Source organism: Enhydra lutris, unplaced genomic scaffold (assembly GCF_002288905.1).
Source record: "Enhydra lutris kenyoni isolate GAN:26980312 unplaced genomic scaffold, ASM228890v2 scaffoldscaffold66, whole genome shotgun sequence".
Classification (NCBI taxonomy): domain Eukaryota; kingdom Metazoa; phylum Chordata; class Mammalia; order Carnivora; family Mustelidae; genus Enhydra; species Enhydra lutris.
Genome location: NW_019154150.1, coordinates 14,918,556 through 14,945,814, shown reverse-complemented (window position 1 = coordinate 14,945,814; position 27,259 = coordinate 14,918,556). Strand labels below are relative to the sequence as shown.

The 27,259-nt window shown below is 46.3% G+C and overlaps 1 protein-coding gene across 1 annotated transcript; it reads left to right on the top strand.

The window, feature by feature from the left end:
* Positions 1-20,237: 20,237 nt before the first annotated feature.
* LOC111159120 (cholecystokinin) lies at positions 20,238-26,143 on the top strand. The gene is made up of 3 exons (XM_022521534.1): positions 20,238-20,589; positions 21,642-21,857; positions 25,735-26,143. The coding sequence occupies exons 2-3, from the start codon at positions 21,644-21,646 to the stop codon at positions 25,866-25,868; spliced, it is 348 nt and encodes a 115-aa protein (XP_022377242.1). The 5' UTR covers positions 20,238-20,589; positions 21,642-21,643; the 3' UTR covers positions 25,869-26,143.
* Positions 26,144-27,259: the final 1,116 nt, after the last annotated feature.

Sequence of the window (27,259 nt, the reverse complement as noted above, 5' to 3'; positions counted from 1 at the left end):
TGCATTGGAGTGCCTGGCTTGCTCCGTCAGTGAAGCATGAGACTCTTGATCTTGGGGTCATGAGTTCAAGCCCCACATTGGGTGTAGAGATTACTTAAATAGAAAATCTTCTAAAAAGTGCCAACATGTATAACCCTTTTTATTACTCACTTGACATGCACCAATATGAACAACCAAGGCCAAGTTTGTTAATCTGTATGCAATGACAATCACAGGCCTCCTTGTCTCCCGTGATTATAAAATGCCACATATTGTAACACATGTCCTGATTTCAGAAACATTAAAATGTGCAAAAATATCTACTTCATATAATTGATAAAATATGGTACACATAAATTATGCACACACACACACTTATATGACATAAAACTATGTCCAAAAGGAAGTAATTTGCTCATAAAAGTTCTTCTAATTGCTGTTCCTGTTTTGACAACTTCAAGCACACTTCAAAGTTGCACCAGTGTTGACCTGTTAGTTGGCCTAGTTTTGCAAATTGGACCACAATTTAAGCACACTTTTCATAAAATGAAAGTAATTACAGTGTGAGCATTTTGAAGGTCATCCCTTGTTCTCACCACACACACTCAGCTGGGAGAGTATAAATCATCCTAACTGCATGCCCCTTGCTCCAGGGACTCATGTTAGCTGAAGGTTACCTTCTCAGGTCCAGCTATCCTGTCCCAAGGATAAGGGGGAAGGATGATGCTCTCGCACTTGTAGCCTCTCTTGGAAGTAGGACCAAGGCAGCTCCCAAGCTCTAGGCTGCATCCTAGATGAGCACAATGCTACACCTTCTCCCCCACCCTCAACCCTAGAAACAAACATGAGTGATACAGGCTCTTTAAAACTGGCTTTTAGGGTATTTGACCATTAAACTTTTCTAAAGTTGGGAACTATTTTGGCAAGGCGCAAGTTTATATCTCAGAACCAACATTGAAAGTGCAACATCTATTTTTTTTTTTATTCTCCAGAAAATTTGTTTTAAAGATTTGGGAAATCCCAGCAAGCAAAAAGCCTATTTTATTTTCTTTAAATTTTTTATTTCTTTTCAGCGTAACAGTATTCATTGTTTTTGCACCACACCCAGTGCTCCATGCAATCCGTGCCCTCTCCAGTACCCACCACCTGGTTCCCCCAACCTCCCACCCCCCCGCCCCTTCAAAACCCTCAGATTGTTTTTCAGAGTCCATAGTCTCTCATGGTTCACCTCCCCTTCCAATTTCCCTCAACTCCCTTCCCCTCTCCATCTCCCCTTGTCCTCCATGCTATTTGTTATGCTCCACAAATAAGTGAAACCATATGATAATTGATTCTCTCTGGTTGACTTATTTCACTCAGCATAATCTCTTCCAGTCCCGTCCATGTTGATACAAAAGTTGGGTATTCATCCTTTCTGATGGAGGCATAATACTCCATAGTGTATACGGACCACATCTTCCTTATCCATTCGTCCGTTGAAGGGCATCTTGGTTCTTTCCACAGTTTGGCGATCATGGCCATTGCTGCTATAAACATTGGGGTAGAGATGGCCCTTCTTTTCACTACATCTGTATCTTTGGGGTAAATACCCAGTAGTGCAATTGCAGGGTCATAAGGAAGCTCTATTTTTAATTTCTTGAGGAATCTCCACACTGTTTTCCAAAGTGGCTGCACCAACTTGCATTCCCACCAACAGTCTTCACTGATGGCAGCAGTAGTTGGCATGTGTTACGTGCTGATTATATGTTATATGTTAGGATTTTGTGTGCCTGATCTAGTCCTGACAGCTACCAAGAGAAGTAGGTATCATGCTGTTCATTTTACAGATGAAAAACCAATCATCAGAGAGACAGAGTAACACAGTCAAGGCCACACAGCCGATAGGGGCAAAGCAGGGATTTAAAATTGAGATTGTCTAACACCAAAGCCTATGCTCTTATGATTCATAAGAATTCCTTCCCCTTACTCCCCAGCTTCTCCATTCAAACCTCTTTCAAGTATAACCTGCCATCTCAAGTAAAATAGTGCTCCACCCATGGGACTGAAAAGGTGAAGAATAAATGCTAAACTCACACCTCAGAGTGAGGAGAGAGCCCACAATTGGCAGGAAGTGTCCTATCCTGGAGGAGAGGGAGAAGCTCAGGTGGCAGACACTTCATTTTCCCAACACAGCAGGCTTGGTCCCCATCTGACTCACCAACATCCCACAAAGTCTGTGGGTTACCAGCTTCCCACTTCCACTGAATCCCTTAAGTTAATGTTGGCCTTCAAGAGGGTTATGAGGTTATGCCCTGGGTGTACTTGGGTCACATGGGTCCTGAGTATAAGAGGCAGCATTGGAAAATTCAGTGAACTAGGAGCACTGAGCGGGATAAGACCCAGGGTTAAAATGGGGGGCACCTGGTTAGAGAAACAGTATTCTGAGGAGGCCCTTACTCTGGGCTGGCCCCAGATCTCTGGTCCAGAGAGAGGATGGATGCCAGCAAGGGGAAGAAACTGTGAAGTCAGGAAAATGTGGAAGTCACTACCAGAAAGAGCTTCTGAACAGTCTAGCTTTGTGGTGATTTGTTACACAGCAATAGATAATGGAAGGAAGGAAGGAGATGAAAGAGGAAGGGTTAGATCCAGAGGCTATGATAATAGCCTAGGGAAGAACCCATGAGGACCTAAACTATAGGAATTGAGAGGGGGGAAAGTCACCTTTGATTTGACCTAAAAACTCAGATACTCGAAGCCTGGACAGACATTCAAATAATCCAGCAGCTGGAAACTCCATTGCTGAAGCCTTCCAAGTTGGACAGCAAGCCATCAGACATTTTGGTCACTGCACCAGATACACATCTAGCATTTGTCACTTCTCCCTGAAAGGAAGAACGTGTTTTCATTCCCAGCAATGATCAGGTCCTGGCTGCATAGAGGCTTCATTGATCTCAATGAAAAGTCCTTCACAGGAGTGTCCTGAGAAGTGGCTGCTGCGGGGACAAAGGCAGAAGGTCAGAGATGTACAGCAAGGCCTAGGAGTGCTGGCATTCCATCCCACCCTTTCTTAAATTTTCATCTGCTCTTATTTCCCTTTTATAAAGATTTAAAAATTCATTTATTTTGTGTAGACATAATTCCTTCTCCATTCAAAAGAAATAATAATAATCCTGGTTTTCCCGGGACTATCCTAGTACTTGACACCAAGGCAGCTGCTTAAAAATAATAGCCTGTAAAGAGACTCTCTCCTATCATTCAAATAATTATATTGGGTCTCTCCTGGAATTGGGATGTCCTTTGGAGTATCTGTGGGCTGGGAAGGAACTTGGCAGTAAACATGGGGGCTCCTCCTTTGCCTCCAGCAGAGAGAGATATTGAAGGACTCACTCAATCATGCTTATCTAATAGCATGTGTATGCGCATGCACGTGCCCTAAAACTTACCTAGCAGACAACCAGAAAAAATGAAAAGGCATGTTTGCACAGCTCAGTGGTGGGGAGATCTCAAAAAGATACCTGGAACTGTCCAATGGAGCCACAATCCTGCACTTATCTTCCCCCTCACTCCACTCCTACTGTCTCCACTCCATGGAGTTCATTCTTGTCCTGTATAAGTCACAAGGAAAACAAAGGCAAAAAAAATACTACTGGGACTTCATCAAGATAGAAAGCTTTTGCACAGCAAAGGAAACAGTCAACAAAACCAAAAGACAGCTGACAGAATGGGAGAAGATATTTGCAAATAACATATCAGATAAAGGGTTAGTATCCAAAATCTATGAAGAACTTATCAAACTCAACACCCAAAGAACAAATAATCCTATCAAGAAGTGATCAGAAGACATGAACAGACACATGAAAAAATGGTCAATCTCAGTCAATGTCAGGGATAGTCAAATCAAAACGACAGTGAGATACCACCTCACACCTGTCAGAATGGCTAAAATTAACAAGTCAGGAAATGACAGATGTTGGCAAGGATTCAGAGAAAGGGGACCCCTCCTATAGTGTTGATAGGAATGCAAGCTGGTGCAGTCACTCTGGAAAACAATATGGAGGTTCCTCAAAAAGCTGAAAATAGAGCTACCCTATGACCCAGCAATTGCACTACCTGGTATTTATCCCAAAGATACAAATGTAGTGATCCAAAGAGGCACATGCACCCCAATGCTTATAGCAGCAATGTCCACAATAACCCGAACTATGGAAAGAGCCCAGATGTCCATCAACAGATAAATGGATAAAGAAGATGTGGTATATATATATAATGGAATATTATGCAGCTATCAAAAATGAAATCTTGCCATTTGCAATGACATAGATGGAACTAGAAGGTATTATGCTAAGTGAAATAAGCCAATTGGGAAAGGCAATTTTCATACGACATCACCAATATGTGGAATTTAAGAAACAAAACAGAGGATCATAGGGGAAGAGAGGAAAAAATAAAACAAGACAAAACCAGAGAGAGAGACAAACCATAAGAGATTATTAATCATAGGAAACAAAATGAGGGTTGCTGGGGGGGGAGGGTAATTGGTTAATGGACATTAAGGAAGGCATGTGATGGAATGAACACTGAGTGTTATATATGACTGATGAATCACAGACTTTTTACCTCTGAAACCAATAATATTTGTATGTCAATTAATTGAATTAAAATAGAAATTAAAAAAAATAATCACCTGGAATGAACACTGTCTCTGTTCAACCCAGGTACCCTTGAATCCCTTTTGTGGCTGCTGTGCTCCCCTGCCCAAGATTCCAATGGCTTCCACTCATGAATCTATCTAGAGAGCTGTGTTCAGGCAACTGGAGTCTCTTTACTAGCACCTCCAGAGAGCCAGAAGTGCCAGTGAACTTGCCTGCCCCTAGCCAGTGACTGACAGGTGCAGAAGAACAAAAGCTCAGCCCTTTGCCTCAAGGGGGTACATCACTGAGATGTATCTTAAATGCCAGAGCTTCCCTGCCAGATGGAGTGGAGGTTATGTGGGGTTCTATGTGTGATTCTATGTGTGGTTCTACATGTGGTTCTACAGAGCTCTGTCTGGGATACACCCTGCCTTGGCTTCCCCCATTCCTGCCTCACTTCTCCCACTCTCCTACCAGATGCATCACTCAGGTCGTGTTCTGGGGAGTCCAGCCAAGACATTTCAGGAGCTTGTCAAAAAGCACACTTTGACCCCCACCTTCAGAGGTTCTGATACTGTAGGTCTAAGATGAGGCTCAAATTCTGCCTTTTTAATAAGCACCCCTCATGACTCTGAAGGACGGCATCAATCAGTGGACTCTACGGTGAGAATGACTCATCCAAAGTAAGTGATTCAGACTCAAGGGAATATACACTGGGGGCTTCTCATGTGGTTTGATGGTCCTAAAAATGGATGAGAGTCCTGATGCCAGGGTGAGGCCACTGTGCATTCAGCAAATGCTTTGCCAAGTTGTGCAAAGGAAGCTTCTGCAACCCATTAAGATAAACCCTAGTGTTCATGTCCACACATCAGCCCCTGGGAGAAGTAAACTCTTCAAGGCCAATGCACTCCCTTAGTTACCATAGCTTCCCAGGATTTGTGCAGGACTCCTAGCCACATGGTCCTCAGTGAGTTTATTGCCCATGACAGGGGTAAGCATGAGGAATATTTTTAACTCTGGAATATGATTCAGATTGATGGAAGCTGCCAATTCAACTCTCGTAAGTTGGGTTTTCCCAGAAGTAGACCTGAGCAAAGGCTTTGAGGGCAAGTGGTTTATTTGGGAGGGGATCTCAGACAACACAGCGTTGGAAACAAGGAAGGAGACAGAGTAAGGAAGGCAGCCAGTGAAAAGAGCATTGCTGAGCATGGTACCCCCAAGGGCCATTGTGGCTGAACCCTGTTGGGGACCAATGGCAGCCCAGCCAGTGTCAAACATGGCTTAGGAGAGAGAGCTGAGGATGTGTTCACCACTTCCCATGAGTCACTGGTTGAGGGCTGCTCAATTAATGGAGGCCATTAATCCCCACCACTTGAGGCCCACCTCCACTTAGCAGAGCAGGGCTCCTCCCACCACCAAAGAGAAAGCTCAGGCGAAGAGTCATAGGGGCTGGGGGAGTTAGCCTCACCCACAAGGCACCATGGCATCTGATGAAGCATCTGTATCAGTCTGTGAAGTAAGTTCTTTCCAATTATAGTGCCTATTGCACGGTCCCTTTAAAAAAATAAAATAATAAAGAAAGCAAATAGCTACAGACCGAAGAAAAACACAGCCATATCCTAAAACCAGCAGCATTTCTCTAGATGAATCGTTTAGACCCATCTGTATCTTCCCGAGGAAAGCAGATTGCTTTGTGAGCTCCAGGACTGGTGACAAACCCAGCTCCTCGCTTCTGATTTTCCCAGCTGTGTGTACAGCACAAGCGAATGCCTTTAGCAGCCTGGCAACTCTTGCGGCAATTAGGGTTGCCAAGAAAGAGCTGCACTATCACTCCTGTTCTCTGCATCCGTGATTTCTCTTTTAAAATTAGCATCTTGTTATACAAGGTTTGTCCACAGGGAGCCCAGAAAAAAATCCCCCCAAACTGGACTGTTTTGGTGGACTTGGGCTTTTAGTGTGGTTTGACTTCAATGGTTTGACATTGACTTCCTGTTCTCGGAAAAGGGAGTGAGTGATAAAATCGGGAGGCTCGGCATGGATCTGTGTAAGTGTCAGAATGCCAAAGCCTCGCTCCTCTACCCCATCCTCCCACAAGTGTCTCCTCTGCATCTTATCCTGAGACCAGTCCTTTTGTTCCAAGAAGAGCTGAATGTGGGAAAAGGCTAAAAATGCAAGTTTTCTTGTTCCCAAGACCTCACCTCACTCCGCTAGGGTTTATCCCATTAAGAGTTCACAACGTTCTAGGAAGGGATTCCTACCTGACTTGACAGTTGTGCAAACTCAGGATCAGGAAACCAAAGTGGCTCACTCTGGGTTACACGATCCATGGCAGGGAGACCCAGAACTTACAGAGCTCCCAGGGTCAGAGAAGAAAGAGAAAGGTATGTGGCATGAGAAAGAGGATATGTTTCTTGAACATTCTCCAGGCGTACCTATTCCCCAAAGAATTAGAACAAAACAGGAAGACTTGTGTGTTTTTACAGTTCACGAATGAAATGGGGTCTGTTCTCAGGTTTGCACTTAGGGGCTGCAGGAGACACTGTTGCTTCTTCACGAATATCCCCCCCCCCGCCCACTTGAACATACCAGCAGTTGCTGGGGACAGTTCCCATACAGGCTGGTGGCTGTCCACATTGACTACCCTCATCTTTATTCTCTGCCTGTGGTAGGTCCTCCCAGCTCCCAACCCATCACAGAACCCTCAACCAAGAGGACACAGGAATCCTGGATTAAAGCTTTGGTGAGGCACTTGTGAGGTGTTTCCTATACAGCTACTCAGAGGGGCCCCAGCCAGACAGAGTCCCCGTCTCCCTCATCAGCAACCTATTCATCAACCCACACTTACTTGATGTTTCCCTCCCCCAGATTCATTTTCCAACCTTCTCAGCTTGGCAATCTGAGAAGCCCTCCCAAAGTCTTTGTCTCAGGGTCTTTGGGGGGAGGGACCCGAATTAAGATAGAGACCCAAAATATAAACCAACATTAATTTTTTAAAGATTTATTTGTTTATTTTAGAGAGAGCACAAACAGGAGGGGCAGATGGGGAGAGGGAGAGAGAATCTGAAACAGATTCCACACTGATTGTGGGGCCTGATGTGGGACTCTGATGTAGGGCTTGATCCAGGACCCCAAGATCATGACCTGAGCTGATATCAAGAGCTGGACGCTCAAATGACTGACTGAGCCATCCAGGTGCTCCATCAACCAACATTCTTGCTCAAAGACTGAATCTCTTTTTCCTTTCCACTCCCAGCTCCAGAAACTTACATAAGAAACACAATCTGGCAGATAAGATCAGATTCTCACTCCTTTGCAAGTCCTCAGCAGCCTCTGGGCCCAGCACCCCAAAGCTCCCCACTCAGCTGGAGGCCCGTCTGTTGCCAGCCATCTCCAGGGAAGTCACAGAAGCTGGTAAACAAACTCTTTCCTTCACTCATCATCCAGGGTGCTAGGAAAATATGAGCACAGATCCCTCATTTCTGGGCTGCCAATTTTTAACATTCTGTTGCACACGCTACAGGTTTGTGCTATTTCTTAAGGAATGAAAATCTAAATAGAACATTTACATTTATGGAACAAATTTCCCCCAGTTCAAATACCACTGCTTTTTAGCATGGAACCATTTCCTCTTTTTCTTTGGGCTACCTTTCGTGCCAACATGCCCTTTGGACGTTGCTCAATGTTATCCTTATGCAAAGTATCCCAACCTGCTTTTCCTAAAACCCCAAATCTCTTCCCACCTCTGCACTGGAATCTGGGACCTCCTTGTCCACCCTTGGATCTCAGGCTTGTCCACAGGAAGTGAATACAGGATGAATGGTGTGGTCAAGCCCCACTGCTCCAGATCATGATGAGGAGGAAGAAATGTGTACTTGTGCTCTCTCTGCACCGACACATGGCTCCACACAGGGCTCAATCCCAGAACCCTGAGATCAGAAACCTGAGCCAAAGGCAGACACTTAACAACTGAGCCACCCAGAACTCCCTAGGCTTGCGTCATGATAGTCTTTATTCACCTACTTGAATGTCCAATCAGTCATTCAACACCATGTGTTTGTCTCTCCAGGGGGTTGCCAGACACTCAGCATCCTGGTCCCCTTCCCCCAATGCTAGTAGGGGAAGATTATTATGATCACCCAAAAAAAAGTCCCCGTAAGGTGGTATCTCAATGTGGTTTTGATTTAATTCTTTCTGATGGCTAATGATGATGAACATTTTTTCATTGTGTCTGTTAGCCATTTGTATGTCTTCTTTGGAGAAGTGTCTGTTCATGTCTTCTGTCCATTTTTTGATGTGATTATCTGTTTTTTGAGTGTTGAGCTTGAGGAGTACTTTATAGATTTTGAAGATCAGCCCTTTGTTTGTAGTGTCATTTGTGAATATCTTCTCCCATTCCGTGGGTTCCCTCTTTGCTTTGTTGACTACTTAGACTAGTTAGAATGGCCAAAATCAATAAGACAGTAAACAACAAGTGTTGGAGAGGATGTGGAGAAAGGGGAACCCTCTTACACTGTTGGTGGGAACACAAGTTGGTGCAGCCACTTTGGAAAACAGTGTGGAGATTCCTTAAAATTAAAAATAGAGCTACCCTATGACCCTGCAATTGCACTACTGGGTATTTACCCCAAAGATACAGATGTAGTGGAAAGAAGGGCCATCTGTACCCCAATGTCCATAGCAGCAATGGCCACAGTCACCAAACTGTGGAAAGAGCCAAGACACCCTTCAACAGACAAATATATAAAGAAGATATGGTCCATATATACAATGGAGTAGTATGCCTCCATCAGAAAGGATGAATACCCAACTTTTGTAGCAACATGGACGGGACTGGAGGAGATTATGCTGAGTGAAATAAATCAAGCAGAGAGAGTCAATTATCATATGGTTTGACTTAGTTGTGGAGCATAAGGAATAACACGGAGGACATTGGGAGAAGGAGAGGAGAAGGGAGTTAGGGGAAATCGGAGGGGGAGATGAAGCATGAGAGATTGTGGACCCTGAGAAACAAACAGGGTTTTGGAGGGGAGGGGAATAGGGGGAAGGGTGAGCCCGATGGTGTGTATTAAGGTGGGCACATATTGCATGGAATACTGGGTGTGGTGCATAAACAATGAATCTTGGAACACTGAAAAAATAAAGTTTAAAAAAAAAAAAAAAAGAAGTCCCCGTACATTTCCAAAACCTCACCTAGAGGGCAGTACCAGCCACACTGAGAAGCACTACCTATCTTTGCCTCCTACGCGCACTGGGATTCAAACAGAACTGTCCCTCAAAGTTTAAATCCCAGTCATTCAGTGAGGTCAGCTCTCCACCAACTCAGAGCTAATGCTCTCAGGCTGTGGGAGTGGCTGATGAGCTGGCCAAGTAGCTGGAGCTGAAGAATTAATAAGCAAGAAGAGATAAATATGCTGTCCTTGGCCATTGGGAACAATTGCCATGGAGGGGAACTCGGCAATATTTATCAAAATGTTAAATGTAGGGGTGCCTGGGTGGCTCAGTGGGTTGGGGCCTCTACCTCCGGCTCGGGTCATGATCTCAGGGTCCTGGGATCGAGCCCCACATCGGGCTCTCTGCTGAGCGGGGAGCCTGTTTCCTCCTCTCTCTCTCTCTGCCTGCCTCTCTGCCTGCTTGTGATTTCTCTCTGTGTGTCAAATAAATAAAATCTTTAAAAAAAAAAAAGTTAAATGTACATACCCTTTAATTCTGTAATTTTATAAATTCATGCCATCGGCATACTTGTGCATGTGCAGAATGATGTATATTCGAGGAGCTTCTGTTATAACTGGAAAATACTGGAAACTATTTAAATTTTTATCAACAGGGCACTAACTAGGTGAATTATGGTACATTCTTGTAAAAGGGATATTCTATAGATATTGAGGTAGAATTATGCCAACAATACACAGTTACCTCAAAATATATTTTAAGTTAAAAAGGAGAAGTAGAAAACATTATGGAATATGTGCTTCTACTGGGACATTACGTGCTTGTGTGTGTGAGTGTGAGAAAGAGAGAGGAAGACACTTATTTGATGTACTTGTATGTGCATAGACTCTCTTTGGAAGAATTCACTATAAACCAGAAACACTCTTTGCCCCTAAGGAAGAGAAATTGGATATAAAGGTGGCGTGAGGGGAAAACTTAGTTTCATTATATACTCTTTTCCACCTTTTCAGTTGTGAATTATGTGCATTTAATACCTATTCAAACCATTTAAATTTATGTTTTAAAACTAAGAGCTTTCAGGGCACCTGGGTGGCTCAGTGGATCAAGCCTCTGCCTTCGGCTCAGGTCATGATCTCAGGGTCCTGGGATCGAGCCCCACATAGGGCTCTCTGCTCAGCAGGGAGCCTGCTGCCCCCCTCTCTGCCTGCCTCTCTGCCTATTTGTGATCTCTCTTTCTCTGTCAAATAAATAAATAAATCTTAAAAAAAAAAAAAAAAAAAAAAAAAACAAAGAGCTTTCCCCAATAAGGTCATCCTGGGCCACAGCTGTGGCCCCAGCCTTTAACTCAAAGGAGAGGCAATGGTCTCAACTGGATACTAGGTAGGCTGGTAATGTGGAACGTGTCTCTGCTGGGTGCTGAGACCGCTGCAGGGACACACCCTTGTCCTCTGGCACGTGGCCCCCAGCTTCAGAGGGAAGCTGGATTGGCAGGATTTCAAAGACTCCAGAGCACTGGTTAAAGAACTTGTGTCTGTTCATTAACTTTTCCCCAGTATGGCCATAGAGGCTTCTTCTAAACCTTCTACAAAGGAAAGTGAGCCAAGGGACAGGCCTGAGAACATTGGCAGCCACTTTCCCCAGCAGCTACCATTCCTCTTGGCTTTTCAGTATTAGTTTGAAAAGCAAAAACTCATTCTGCTTTGGATCAATGTCTGGGAACTGACCTCTCCTCATTCCTATTATCCATTCATGAGGTGACCTCCTATTTCTCATAGCTCTTACATCCCTGGCAAAAAGAAATGGTGCTGAAAACAATTCCTGTGACAATTTGGGAGTCAGTGCCCAGCCAAGGGGCACCCAATGGCTTGTCACTCACCACCAAATACCTTGTATATCCAATCTATTGCACTAAGAGTTGCTTACTCAGTAAATGCTTATTGATTACTTAGCATGCACCCAACACAGATGTCACAGTTCCTGTCCTCTGGCAGATGAGACATTCATACAGATAAAGAGGTCAGTCAACAGATTTATTGAGCAACTGCTAGGTACCAAGCACTGTTGTAGGAAATTCAGGTGAAATATGGTAAGCTCTAACATTGAGTGTCAGCAAAGTGTTAGAGGAGTAAATTGGCAGTGTCCCTGCTCCACCTATCACCCCTTGGGCTTGATCTTAATAGTGCCTGTGGCCCAGCTTCCAAAACAAGCAGCTGCAGCTGTTCTCCTAAGGGGTTCCCATGGGAGCTGGAAACCTCTCTGGCCCACACACCGAGTGGGCCAGGAACACTAGGGAATTAATGTCCCTCTTCCAGGAACCACCCTTGACCAGTGACTGACTGGAGTTGGTGTATAAATACCCCAGCTCCCTCACCCATTCAGCTAAGAGAACTTTGAAGTACAAGTTCTGCACTCACCCTGAGCGTTCCCCAGTAGGATTAACTACTGCCCAAAAGCCTCATTTGACATTTATCATTGTGATGAGGCTGTTGCTCTTCTTACCCGCAGCCTGTTTCACTCACCTGGTGGTGTTGGGGTTTGTGATGAGAGGTCCTTCCTCCCCATATCAAGGGATTCCATTAACCTTACAGGAAGGCCAGTGAAAGAGGATTTCCCCCCTTTTTTCCATGCAGGTATGTTGCAGTGTGGTGTGGGCTCAATGTTTGTGTCCTCCCAAAATTCATAGGTGGGTGCCCTAACCCCCAGTGTGATGGTATTAGGAGGTTGGACCTTTGAAGGTAATTAGGTCTAGATGAGGTCATGTGGGTGAGGTCCTCATGATGTAACTGGTCCCCTAACAGAACAAAATCATAGAGCTCTCTCTACCATGTGAGAGGAAAAGGGCTCTCACCAGGTTCCCGACCAGGAGGGCCCCCTGACTTGGGTCTTCTCAGCCTCCAGGCTGTGAGAAATAAATGTGTATTGTTTAAGCCACCCTGTCTATGCATGGTATTTTGTTATAGAAGCCCAGCTAGTCCCCTGGGCTCCATGGTTGCTATTCCCATCTCAACCATCAGCTTCTCTGTTGTCTACCTGAGAACCTTCTCTGGCCCTGTAGGAGAGGAAGATCTATACAGAAGTGAAGAGGGAGCTGACATCCCTGGAACAGCCCTCAACCAGTGGGGCATGGGAGCTTGTGGCGATATGCCCCAGGCTCTCTTCCCAGCCTCAGGTATGCTGGTTATGAAGCATGGTCCACGAGGTATCTCACAGAGACCCTAGTGGAACTGTCCCCACAACATGAACCTGCTCATCAGCATACATTTGATTGTCCTCTCTCTCCTGCCCCCTCACCCCTGCTTCTTTGAGGTCACTCCCAAATAAACTCCCTGCTCCCAGGTGCTTGTCTCAGCCCTGCCTTTGCAAGCACTGAAACTAAGACAAGACATTCTAAGGGAACTCATCTTTAAGGAAATGAAGCACCGTTCACAATGACCACAGCTACTTCCCTCTTTTCAATCAAGTCATCCCCAGATGATAGCAGAAACATTGGCTCTGTGGGCCTTTGAAAAGTGCCAGGACAAATAATGGCATTTCTAATACACGTTCCAGGGGAAGAAACTCAAGACCCAAAAAAGAAGCCTTCAAACCAACACATTTTGAACCAGAGCAAATAGTCTCTTAACCAATCAATCTATCTATCTTTCTTTCTTTCCTATCTTTTCTTTTCTTACCTTTTCTTTCTTTCTTTTTCTATTTTTTTTCTCACCATAGCACATACCCTCCCCAATGTCCATCACCCAGCCCCTCCCACTTCTCCCACCCCTCTCCCCTCCAGAAACCCTCTGTTTGTTTCCTGAGATTGAGTCTCTTATGGTTTGTCTCCCTCTCTGATTTCATCCTGTTTCATTTTTCCCTCCCTTCCCCTATGATCCTCTGTCTTGGTTCTCAAATCCCTCACATCAATGAGATCATATGATATTTAACTTTCTCTGATTGACTTATTTTTCCTAGATGGAACCCTCTAGTTCCATCCACGTCACTGCAAATGGCAAGATTTCAGGGGTTTTATGGCTGCATAATATGCCATCGTGTATATATACCACATCTTCTTTATCCATTCATCTATTGATGGACATCCAGGCTCTTTCCATAGTTTGGCTATTGTGGACATTGCTGCTATAAACATTCGGATGCACGTGCCCCTTCAGATCACTACATTTGTATCTTTGGGTAAATACCCAGTAGTGCAATTGCTAGCTCATAGGGTAGCTCTATTTTTGACTTTTTGAGGAACCTCCATACTGTTTTCCAGAGTGGCTACACCAGCTTGCATTCCCACCAACAGTGTAGAAGTGTTCCCCTTTTTCTGCATCCTCACCAGCATCTGTCATTTCCTGACTTAATTTTAGCCATTCTGACAGGTGTGAAGTGGTATCTCACCATGGTTTTGATTTGTATTTCCCTGATGTCAAGTGATGCTGAGCACTTTTTCATGTGTGTGTTGGCCATTTGGATGTCTTCTTTGCAGAAATGTCTGTTCATGTCTTCTGACCATTTCTTGACTAGATTATTTGTTCTTTGGGTGTTGAGTTTGGTAAGTTCTTTACAGATTCTGGATACTAGCCCTTTATCTGATATGTCATTTGCAAATATCTTCTCCCATCTTGTTGGTTGTCTTTTGGTTTTATTCACTGTTTTCTTTGCTGTACAAAAGCTTTTGATCTTGATGAAGTCCCAATAGTTCATTTTGCCCTTGCTTCCCTTGCCTTTGGCAATGTTTCTAGGAAGAACTTGCTGCAGCTGAGATCGAAGAGGTTGCTGCCTGTGTTCTCCTCAAGGATTTTGATGGATTCCTTTCTGACACTGAGGTATTATCCATTTTGAGTCTATTTTTGTGTGTGATGTAAGGAAATGGTTCAGTTTCTTCTCCATGTGGCTGTCCAATTTTCCCAACACCATTTGTGGAAGAGGCTGTCTTTTTTTCCATTGGACATTCTTTCCTGCTTTGTTGAAGATCAGATGACCATAGAGTTGAGGGTCCATTTTTGGGCTCTCTATTCTGTTCCACTGATCTATGTGTCTTTTTTTGTGTGCCGGTACCATAATGTCTTAATGATTACAATATAACAGAGCTTGAAGTCTGGAATTGTGATGCTGCCAGCTTTGGTTTTCTTTTTCAATATTCCTCTGGCTACTTGGGGTCTTTTCTGGTTCCATAAAAATTTTAGGATTATTTGTTCCATTTCTTTGAAAATTTTTGATGGTATTTTGATAAGGATTGCATTAAATGTGTAGATTGTTCTAGGTAAGATAGACATTTTCACAATATTTGTTCTTCCAATCCATGAGCATGGAACGTTTTTCCATTCTTCGTGTCTCCCTCAATTTCTCTCATGAGCATTCTATAGTTTTCTGAGTACAGTTTCTTTGCCTCTTTGGTTAGACTTATTCCTAGATATCCTATGGTTTTGGGTGCAATTGTAAATGGGATAGAATCCTTAATTTCTCTTTCTTCTCTCTTGCTGTTAGTGTTTAGAAATGTCACTGATTTCTGTACATTGATTTTATATCCTGACACTTTACTGAATTCCTGTATGAGTTCTAGCAGTTTTGGAGTGGAATCTTTTGAGTTTTCCACATAAAGTATCATATCATCCTCAAAGAGTGAGAATTTGACTTCTTCTTTGCCAATTCAGATGCCTTTTATTTCTTTTTGTTGTCTGATTGCTGAGGCTAGGACTTCTAGTACTATGTTGAATAGCAGTGGTGATAGTGGAAGCCCTGCAATGCTCCTGACATTAGGGGAAAGCGCTCAGTTTCTCCCCATTGAGAATGATATTCACTGTGTGTTTTTCATAAATGGCTTTGATGATATTGAGGTATGTACCTTCTATCCCTACACTGTGAGGAGATTTGATCAAGAAAGAATGCTGTCAGATGCTTTTTCAGCATCTATTGAGAGTATCATATGGTTCTTGTTCTTTCTTTTATTAATGCATTGTATCACATTGATTGATTTGCAGATGTTGAACCAATCCTGACCTCCTTTAAATGGGAATTGCTTGTAATAATTTTACATTCTGTGAATAATAAACTAGGAGGCTCTCGTACATTCTTGGAAATTCCAGTAAGTTTTCTACAAGGGCAGAATGGTTATATGTCTTTGAGATAACCTCCCATGGCTAAAAATCCTACATTGCAACAATTGCCTCTGTTGCAAGGACTACTCTTTGGGGATGCCTCCCCAACTCTAAATGGAACTTAATTCTTTCACCATAATCAGATGGAAATGTCTAGCTTCTAAAACCAGTCACAAGCTTCCTCTCACCACTACTCCCTATCAAATGCCACATCTGAATATGGTTGTCATGCTTCTAGCCTCCTGCATGATGTGAAGGAACTTCCACATCATGGGCAGTTCTGGGCCCTGCCCTTTCTTTTTCTTTTTCTGAGGCAAGAGGATGGGCTTAGGATAACAGTTAATTAACATTTCACACTCCATGAAATATAAAAGTCCTCCAAATGGGATAAAATCTCATTACAACTTCCCTTGTGTTTATTTGTACTGAAAAGCAAAACCACTGCTCCTTAATATACATAGTGAGGTCTACATATCAAAGAGCCTAAACAGACCTCAAGCAAGGGTTTGCATATGTTCCTGCAAATCTTCTGCCCATACCATCTACCTGATCTACTTCTCTCAGAATCATTTGTGCCCATTGATGACCTACCGCATACACAAGTATTTTTCTTGTTTATTACCCATCTCCCCCTTTAGAATGGAAGCACCATGGGGCAGAGGGATTTTTGTCTGTCTTGCTCCCTGTTTTATCCCAATAGTGCCTGATGGACAGTTGATGCTATCAGTAGGATTATCCTGAAATGAGAGAAAACTCTGGGGGCAAGTGGTTTATTTGAGAGATGATACCAGATACAAGAAATGAGGAATGAGAGGAATAAGGCTGGGGAGGAGGAAACTAGAGGCACCTGGGTGGCTCAGTCTGTTAAGTGTCTGCCTTTGGCTCAGGTCATGATCCTGGGGTCCTGAGATTGAGCCCCATATTGGGCTCCCTGCTCAGCATGGAGTTGCTTCTCCCTCTCCCTTTACTACTCCTGTCCCCCTCTTACTCCCCCTGCTTGTACTCTCTCTTTCTCTCAAATAATAAAAAAATCTTTAAAGAAGGAAAGAAAAGTCAACTAAACGGAGGTTATCAAGGCCATTGCTGGAGGCAAAGGAACTTTAAGAAGACTCCAGAAACTTCTGGGGATGGTCCATACAGAGAACAGGAAATGGGCTCCTATCCCCACTGGTTGAGGGTTGTACTCTGGGTTGTTAAGACCTTTACACTTCCAGACTAAACATCTGCCAGGGCTGAGCTTTGAGGCAGAGAACTGCAGAGGGGTGCTTTAGAAGCTTGAAATGGGAACACTGTCTGAATGCTCAAAACTGCCCAGTCCAAAGCCAACTAGAGCCAGAGGTGGGACATGGAGCTCTGGTGAAGGGCACCAAAAGCATCTGTCTTAAGAGGTATTAAATAAGAATCTTTTAATGAATAAATGGATTCTCCTTAATGCAGATAGGCATACGCCTTAACAGGAAAAGTGGGGTCCCAGGCCCATCTTGCTTTAGACGTGGTCAGAGTTATTAGTACCCTCTGACCCATTAAGAAGGAAGACTCATTACTATGGTCATGGAGTTCAGACACCTTTTAAGTTTTTATTTTCCCAGAGGATCTTTGATAACATATCCCTGCTCAGAATCTTCTCAGAATCCCGTTCCTAGGGGGTGAAGTGGCTACAACTTTATTGCAAGTTATAAAGGTCTGCAGGAGTCCTTCTTTCAGCTTCTGATAATCCTTGTCACTTCTCCTTATATAAGGCATTTTTACTCTGGTGTCTTGGCCACTCCTTATTTGGTTCTTTACTAGCTCCCTCTTCTCCACTCACCTTCTTGCTCTCATTCCTCAGGGTGTCTGCCTATTCTGCCTGTCCTCCTAGGTACCCCCCATGACTCCCAGGCTAGAAGCCATCTCCCCCCGCCCCCAAAGACTCTGGTCCACACCTCCAGTGCTTCTGTCCTGGGCTTAGGGCTCATTCTCAACCTGCTCCTAGACCACCAGTGCACAAGCAATGAGCTCAAACCACCCATGCACAACCAATCACTCATTACCTACCTCATCCCCATACCCCAAACCTGCCCTCACACCTGAATTCCCAGTCTTGGGGAATGCTCCACTTACCCCCTTGTCTCACAACATGGAGCCACAAGGTCAGCCTCAGTCACCTAGTTTCATCGCCCCTATAGGTTTCTCAGACACCAAGAGGTTAATAGTGGCTGTCACCGGATGATGGAATTTTTCTTCTTTTTCTACTTTTATGATTTTCCAAATTATCTTTGATGAACACTTTAGTTTCATAATGTTCAGTATGTTTCATAACAACTAATAGGCTTCATAATGCATTATAATCCTCAGTGTAAATCCATCTTGATCCCTCCCGGCCCTCCCAGCAGATCATGACTTACAGCCTCTCCCCGCTGGGAACACCTTGCACATCACAACCAGACACATCTTTCTAAAATCAGAGTCTCATTCTTTCACCCCCCAAAAAACAAAACATTTCTCTGGGGGCATCTTGGTGGTTCAGTAGGTTGATCGACGGACTCTTGATTTCGGCTCAGGTCATGATCTCAGGGTCCTGGAATGGAGTTCCCTGCCCAGGCTCTGCACTCAGCCTGGAGTCCCTCTCTCTCTCTGCTCCCCGCCCCCATTCACTTGTGCACTCTCTCAAATAAATAAGTAAGTCTTAAAAAACACACACACACATTTCTCTGAGATCATCTCCCACCTCTTCCACACTGATAGTCCCCCTAAAACATCAGAATCACCGGGGGGGGGGTGTCTGTTAATTTGTTTTTTCTGCTCCCCCATTTCATTGTCACCATTGTCCATACTGCATCCCAAATGCCTGGCACAAAGCAGGTGTTCAACAAATACTTATTAATTAAATGTATGGAAGAAAGGGCATTAAGTCACTGGCTTACCACAGGGAAATTCTATAGCAGTGGTTCTCAAAGTGTGTTCAGGGGACCACCAGCAGGCGCATCACTGGGGCACTTGTTAGAAATGCAGATTCTTAGGGCCCACTTCAGAATCAGAAATTTTGGGGCTGTTTGAACAAGCCCTTTAGGTGATTCTGTTTTATAACAAGTTTATGTTCCCAGAAATGTCTTGGCTACAGTCACAAATGAAACTAGTTTCTCCAACTGAACTGCACAACCCTTAGCAGCCTCGTGGGAAAACCACCGGAAAACATTTTAAGCGCCGCTGTTTCAAAAACGTTGCTTGTCGGTTGCAGAAATACAGCAGCCTCTAGAGTTTAGAAAAGGGGATGCAACCAGCCGTGCTCCCAGCCAAGCTCCCTCGGCCACCCCGGATCCCGACCCTACCCCCCACCCCGCAAGAGTCCTCTCGCTCCGGCCATCTCGGGACCTCCACTGCTGAGTACTGGTGCCAGTTTTGAAAGAAGCACTTCCAAATCCTTCTTGAGGGAATGGAGGGTTCCGGGACGGGAGGAGGCATGGATGCGGCCCGGAGGTCTTGCGCTGGGAGGCTCGGCGCGCGAGGCGGCCAGGGACAGGTGGTGGAGCCTCAGCTAGGCTCAGCTCTTCGCGCTTCTCTTTGCCGTCGGCGAAATGGGATTGGCAGTGCCTTTGGCGGAGAGGCAGCGAGCTCGAGCGCCCACCCAAACGGCCTCAGAGCCGAGATGGGTTGGGCCATTACGGCGCACTGGCACGGGTCGCCTCGCTCGGGAGCCAGAGGCGCGATGGCATAGGGAAGGACTTAGGGCGGCCTCGGCGCCTCCCTTGGCCCCTGCGAGTGGTGAGTGACCAGGGCGAGGTCCTCAAGCCAAAGCTGAGCAGCCCGCGCTAGAGCGGGGAGCCGGCGGGGGTGTGAGAGCTCCGCCACAGGAGGAAGGTGGGAGGGGCGGATGCCACTGCGGGAGGGGAACGCCCAGGGAGGGCTCTTTGGGACACTCGCTGGCGCCACTTGGCGACCAGGAGCCGCACGCTCCCCGAGCAGGAATAATTCGGCCCAGAGGAAAACAGCCCTTTCCCAAACTCTGAGCCAAGTCCTGGGGTGTCATCCTCACTTTACAGCTGCGTGAACAGAAGCCTGGAACTCCAAGAGCCTGCTGCAGCCGAAGCCCTTTCACTGACCCGGAACACCTGCCCTCGGAGTCCGAGAGAACCTCTAGGACTTTTCATGGGGCGAAGAAGAAAGTGAAGACCGCCTCCCTCCCTCAAGAAGCCAACTCACTGGTCCAAAAACAAACAAACAAACAAACAAACAAACCATTGCTGCCTGGGATGCTGGGGGGCGGGGAACACCCTCTCCAGCTCCAAATTACACTTGGCTGACACCCAGCCCTGTCTAGAAACCCCCGCCCCCCCCACCCTGCTCTCGGTTTCCTTTCCGGCCCCTCTGGTCCCAAAGGCGGACTAAACTGGGGCAGCTTCTCCATCCTGAAGGAGATTCCCGACACCTAGGTTTCCCACCCTGGAAAGGGAGAGAGAGCAGGACAGAGCTGGGAGAGGAAGAGACAGAGAGGGGGGCTGGACACCGGACACCCCGCCTGCGAGGGGTTAACCCGCTCCACTGGGCCATTGCCCCCTCTCTCCCAGGAGCCACTTCAATCGGTTGTCGCCCCAGTGGCCGCCCTCTGAGCACGTGTTGCTGCCGGTCTGCGTCAACGCGGAGTAAACAGATGACTGGCTGACAGCGCCGGGAGGGGCTATTTAAGAGGCAGCGTCCTGCCGGCCCACCTGAACTTGGCTCGGCTCCCTCGCCACTCCGTAGAGACGCGAAGCCCGCTGCGTCCTACTCTGAAGGTAGGTTCCCCGCGGGGAATCCAAGTGTCAAGTTGATTTGAGAATGCCGTCTTCAGTTTTGTGCCCCTTTCGTTTTATTTTTCTGTTTTCTGTGTCTTCTTCCCGACAGCTCGAAAGACATTTCTTAAAGTCAGAAACAGCAGGGAGGTCTGGGTGGGTAGAGCTGCTTGAAAGACTTCCAAGAAACTGCTTTGTTCTGGTCTGCAAGCAATGCTGGCATATCTATTTGCAAGGATTAGCATGCAAATTGGGATTTGCTAGATGTTACACAGAGGTGCAGTGTCCTTTGCAATCTCTGCAAATAAACTATCAAGGGGTTTTAAGATTGAAATTCATTTTCTAAATACTGGAGAAAAATTCAAGGCTTTGGGGATAGAAACGTCCGGGTGTTGTATCTGCTGGTGGATCTAAAAGGCGGCGGCGCTTTGCCAAGGACAGAAGACTGAGTGCATATTTCGGATTTTTAAAAACCCTTCCTGTGTTTTGCACAGTAGTTTATTGCCAGTTCCCACATGCACCTTAAAGAAACTTTATAAATATGGCTTTTCTTTTTTGTCCCCTCATTTTAAGCTGTGCTTCTCTTTTTTCACCCTTTAATTCCCCAATGGAAAGCTTCTTGGCATCCAGGGTCTCATTTCTCCCACAGAGTCTTCTCTTTAAGACATTTTCCCAGCTTTAATCTCTTGCTTTCAGTTAGAAGACAGACGCTCTAATCACACTTTTTGAAACAAAAGGAAAACAGAAGACATTTCTTATGCTAGCCAGGGCAGAAGACAGGGTCTCAGTCCGCTTCCCCGGGGCACCGGGTGTGGTTCACCCAAAAGACAAACGGGGTGCGCCCAGACACGCGGGCTGTGGCCGCTTGGCTTACCTCGGCGCCTGGTGAGCCCTCGTCTGTGCACCAGTGTGGCGGGCCTGGGGCCCCGCGCGTTTGGACGGAGACCCCTTTTCCGTACCCCAGTTGCCACAAGCCTCCACAAGAGCCTGCGATGCCCTCCCCCCCAACTCCCCGCCACCAGTCGTTCACGTCCCCTCCCCTTTGCTCTCCGCAGCCATGAACGGCGGCGTGTGCCTGTGCGTGCTGCTGGCGGTACTGGCGGCGGGCGCCCTGGCGCAGCCGGTACCTGCGACCGACCCGGTGGGCCCAGGGGCGCAGCAGGAGGAGGAGGCGCCCCGGAGGCAGCTGAGGGCCGTGCAGAAGGTGGACGGCGAGCCCCGAGCTCACCTGGGAGCGCTGCTGGCCAGGTACATCCAGCAGGCCCGGAAAGGTACGGATGTTCATTCATCTGTAGGGTCCTTCCCCTCGCTTCTGACCCGTTGCGGGCCTTGCAATCCTGACCCTCTTCCCTAGCGTCTGGCTGATGAAGGGGAGTAACCCCTGGGAAGGACACGCAAGGCGACACGTTAAGCTAAAGATTTTTCACTTTCTTCCCACTCCCACTCCCACCCCGCCCCAAATTGCGTTGCGGCCAGGACAGTACAGTTTTCTGGACGTCCTTTGTAGCAACTGAGAATGAGGGTGGAGGATTCAATTCATGAAGGAAAACTTTTTTTAAAAAGCTTTCTTGAAACTAGTATTTCGCATGTGTTGCTGTTAAGTTCAATGCCATATTATAAAGACATTAAAAGATAATGACCGATAATGACTCTAGAAGGGTTTGCCGATCTACTACATACCTAACACTGTAAATGCAGAAGAGCCAGGAGCCACCCAGATAGTGACACTGGGAAACCCCTAGCAGGAAGGGATCCATACCAAGAATGCTCTTGAGTTCTGATGGCAAGACAGTTGAAAAAGAGTGACAATGTCAGTTTTCACCAAAGAGTATAACAGGTGGAAAGAATCAGTAGCAGTTTTGAGTTCTCCTTGGCCGTGATTGAAAATGATCACTCAGGAGACCTGTTTGTTCTTATTTTGCTGTTGGAGACATGGTCCCAGTTGTGGCAGGAGTGGGCACAAGCCAGGTTTCTCAGCATCAAAGTCTGTCTCCAGGAATAAGTTGATTCGGTGGCTCGCTAGCTGGGTGACATAGTGACAGCCCGAACCCTTTCCTGGGCCTGCCTCATCTGTAAAGCAGGGGTGAGGCTAGAGTTCCCTTAGGTCCATTCTAGCTTCTTTGGGTGATTCAGAGAGAGGCCAGTGCATCTGTAGTGGTCTTAGGAACCATGATTGTGACTGGGGTAATTTTTTTCTACCAACTTGATCCACAGGGACACTGATGTCACACACCGGCTATGGGGCCGTGTGCTAAGCTGGACCAATGCAGCTGGACAGTAAACCGCAAAAAAACCAACCAAACAAAATATGCTGCTTGGAAGGGTGGAGGGCGGCGGGTGGCTCCTTTCCCAGGAGGCTCTCTTAACCTCCCATGTGCCAGGGCCTAGATTTGAACCTTACTTAGCTCATGGCTTGACTAGACAAGGAGAAAACGATGGGCTCGGCTTTCATATGAAGGTTTTATATGAAGGTATGATCGGAGCTTTTTGACCAGGGCAATTCAGAAGGAAAAAGAACAACAATAGAATATGATTTGTTATATTTTGTCCTCTCCTCGGGAAATTGTCCCAGCTACCATCTTCGTTTTGCTTTCCGGCTAATTAAATTGAGAGATGTGGAACTACTAGTCAGATGACAGAGAAAGTCTGAAAACTTTTGGAGTTCCTATTGATTGTCTGTCTCAAAGTAATTTAATATCTGTCCTTGGATGTAGGTTGAATTTTAGCCAGACCAGTCTGAAATATCACAGGTTTTTCAGAGAGCCGTAATCTGGAACCGCCTCCCCACATTCAGGAAAGAGCCACCAGAAATAGGTCTGGGAAAGAAGCCAGTTACCAAACTATTCCCCTGAATGGACACTTGACAGTGGCGTTATGCTACAAACCTTAGCTGGAAGTTTCTTCTTAGCATCTCTTCTCAGCCACCTTCTCCCTTTGCCTGTAGAATGTCGTGCCCAACAAGCCCACGTGGGAATGGCAGCCCCGGGTACTTTAGCTGCCAACACCCACCATGAGCACTAGGTAGAAAACAATCACACTCTTCTCTTTGACAAATATGAGCCAGGAAGAAATATTTATCCCCATACTGTTTCTTTGACTATTTTGAGAACATCTTGGATATCTCCTCAAGTATAGTACTTAGGCTTAAAGATTCTAAACACAGCCATGTACTCCTTGAGGAATGCTCAAGGGTTTACCATCAGGAACTGCGTGCAGAGTTTTCAGTGAGGGAGGGGAAGCAGTTCTGTTGGGGGCAGGGGACATCTAGCTTACACCTACCCCACAGCCCACGAAGCTTTCATGCTTATATCGGTAACATCCGTACTGTCTCCTGGTCTTCAAGGAAGCCCTGCTTAGTGAGTCCCTTTGTCCCTGCAGCAGCCGGGGCTCTAGGAGAATGTGTAACCTACGTGACTTTGCTTACCTCACAGTCTGTTCCAGCCCTGCCCTCGCCTGAATGTCTAGGAGCCATTCAGCTTCCCAGCTGTACTGCCCATTCGGGGTTTCAAAGTTTAAAGGAGCCAGGCCCTTCCATTCAATTCTGTAAACCAGATGGAGTTCCTACCTCGTGTCGCTGTGGGGAAGTGAGCAGGGACCCTGGTAAATGAGCACAGCGTGTGGAATGGGGGAACTGAGATGCGTAACCAGCGCAGCTACCGGGACTGAAAATGTGGTCCCCTCCCCAGCCCCGCCCACCCACAACCCAGGCTGCTTGCACACATCGAAGCTGCCACTTTGCCTTCATTAACTGGAACTTGGAGCTGTGCCCAGCCCTTGATGGGGGCATTCATCAGCAGCAGACAGAAGGATGGGCCATACTTCTGTTAACTGTGTACAAGTAACTGGATCTGCAAGGTTTTTTTTCAACGTGAGGACTAATATTTCACCTGAAAAACACAGAACAATTAAACAGCCGGCTCTGTTTGCCTTTTGCATAGGCTGGAGATACCTGGAATGTGCTGGGTTGACTCTTAATTCCGAGGCTGGGAAGTGATTGAGGTAGGGGCTGGGGGAGAAGAACGGTTGGGGACATGGCTCTGTATAATTGTTTCTGGTTTTTAATGTAGCTGGCTTTACCTGGTCATCCAATAAGACAGAGGAACTGCTCCTGCAAGCTCGTTTCTCAATAAATTAGCCACGGTCTGACTCTTTGCTGCCTGTGGGCAGGAGCTGGCAAGGGCAGCCTCATACAGAAGGGCTGAATGACATTACAAGCAGTAGGGATCCAGTGGCCCTATGGAACGATCTTAGAGTCCCCTGGGCTTTGCCCTTCGAGGTCCCTGAGGGACCTTTCTTGTCTCTTAGCTTGCATAGAAGAAGGCATGATACTGATTTCATATCCAGAAGGCCACAGTCTGTGATCTATGGGTCAGGACTGTGTCACATGTCCCCAAAGAAACTGCTTCTTCATGTCCCTGCTCCCTCAATGTCAATTACACCTGAGAACCATCCTGTTCCTGAGGATTTCACTCCTATCCCCAAGGCCCGTTGCTCACTCAGTTATTGCATTTTGGCCAAAAGGGATAAATGAAATAACCCCCTTATTATCTCTCTGCCCACTCTTCACTGAGTGTTACCGACGTAAGATTTTGATCTGACAGGGTGCCTTTTTCTCAATATCACTTTCTAAAAAGAAAGTAGTTTTCAAATTAATTTCTAAATAGTATTTGCCTAGCAATGGGACTTGACTCATTTTTAAAAAAACCATTCAACATCAAAATATTGTATATTGTACTTGTGTTACCTTAACAAGAGTACTCAGATATGCTTGGGATCTTTAGGAGTGAACTTCAGAAATGGGTAAATACCAAGGAACCTTGCTTCGCATCTGCTGAGGACCGCTACATAAGAGAAACCATCCCCACCCCCAGGAGTAGGGAAACCAAGGCAGGTCCCACAGTTGGTAAATCCTCTGAAATCCTTACATATTGGAAGTCATACCCCTCACTAGTAAATATTACCCTCCCAGACCTGGGTCCTTCTCTTAGATTTTGGTCCAGCAAACCCACTACTCGATAACTCCTTGATACCTTTAAGAAGGTGCATGTTACATATTGTCTGGCTTTTCTCATTGTTCTCCTTTACAGATTGAATTAGCGATGCTCTTAAATATAATGGCCCTGTTTCCTTTTCCCTTGCGCCTTGTAGCTCCTTCTGGCCGAATGTCCGTCATTAAGAACCTGCAGGGCCTGGACCCCAGTCACAGGATAAGCGACCGGGATTACATGGGCTGGATGGATTTTGGTCGGCGCAGTGCTGAGGAGTATGAATACCCCTCCTAAGGGACCCCGCCTTTGTCAGCACACCAGGAAACGACCTCCGGGCTCAGAGGAGGCAGAATAAGAAAACAATCACACTCATAACTCATTGTCTCTGAAGTCTGACATTTTAAGTATTTATTATTTTTCAATGTGAAAAACATGTCTGTACGATTTTCCAGTGCAACCTCACACCTCACCAGAATTGTACAAATGGAAGACAAAACATTGTCCTCATCTGTGACGCCTGGTCCTAAAGTGTTGCTATGCTATTAAACTGATTTCATTCTGCCCCCTCATTCCCTGTGTCGGTCGAGCACCAAGACGCCATTTCATCCTCAGGACCCTCAAGGAAGGAAGCCTGATACATGGTGCCCAAAGACAAAACCATCGGTAGATGGTTCCAGAGAAGGGTCCAGAAACAAGGGTCGGGCATCGGGCTGACTTCTCTGCTGTTGGCCAAGTGACCAGTGAAAGGGCATTCTGGGGGCACCTGGGTGGCTCAGTGGTTAAGCCTCTGCCTTCAGCTCAGGTCATGATCTCAGGGTCCTGGGATGGAGTCCCACATCGGGCTCTCTGCTCTGCAGGGAGCCTGCTTCCTCCTCTCTCTCTCTCTGCTTGCCTCTCCGCCCACTTGTGATCTCTCTCTGTCAAATAAATAAAATCTTTAAAAAAAAAAAAAAAAGGGCATTCTGGGTCAGCCCCATGGCCCAGCCCTACCCACCCTGGGCCTGGGGCCCCAGCTGGGGTCCACTGTAAAAAGAGAATGTGCCCTGTTTGTAGTGAGCACTCATTTGTCTGGGTAAAGACCAGACAAGCAGCTTGGGATGGAGCCTTCCTTCCATCTGCCCATTCCCACAGGATGTACCAGCCCCATCCCACACCAGAATTTCCTCGGGGTTCTCTTGGCCTTTAAACAAATTATGGGGCAATGCCGGTCAGTGCTTTCACATCCCTTGGATCTCTCCATGGCCCTGTGGCACAGAAGTTATTGTCCTTTTACAGATGGAGAAACAGGCCCTGAGAGGTAGAAGTGGCTGGGCCACAGTCCAAGGTAACAAGATTCACAGATTCAATCATTCCCAGGTAGAGTGACCTCCATCACCCCAGCCCTTCCAGACTCTGGAATGCATATGAACCACCAGGAAGTCTTGTAACCCACACACTCTGATTCAACAAGTCTAGCCTTGGGCCTGAGCAAGCTCCCGGGTGATACCAGCACAGCAAGGCCTGGACACTTGGGGTGGCAGTGGTCTTGAGAGGGCCTGTGATCACAGTCCTGTGGGTCTCACTGTATTTCAGAGACTTATTTCAGGGCATGTTGGATGATTCTGGTAGCTATCCAGAGCAGAAGCTCTCCTTCCTTGAGCCAATCCCTCCTCTAGGTCTCCGTAGGAGTCTGTAAAAGAAATTAT

What these genes read in the sequence shown, in the direction of transcription:
- LOC111159120 (XM_022521534.1), top strand. Translation starts at nt 21,644, where the DNA reads ATGAACGGCGGCGTGTGCCTGTGCGTGCTGCTGGCGGTACTGGCGGCG. An exon ending in CATCCAGCAGGCCCGGAAAG is followed by an intron (nt 21,858 to 25,734) that starts GTACGGATGTTC and finishes TGCGCCTTGTAG; the next exon opens with CTCCTTCTGGCCGAATGTCC.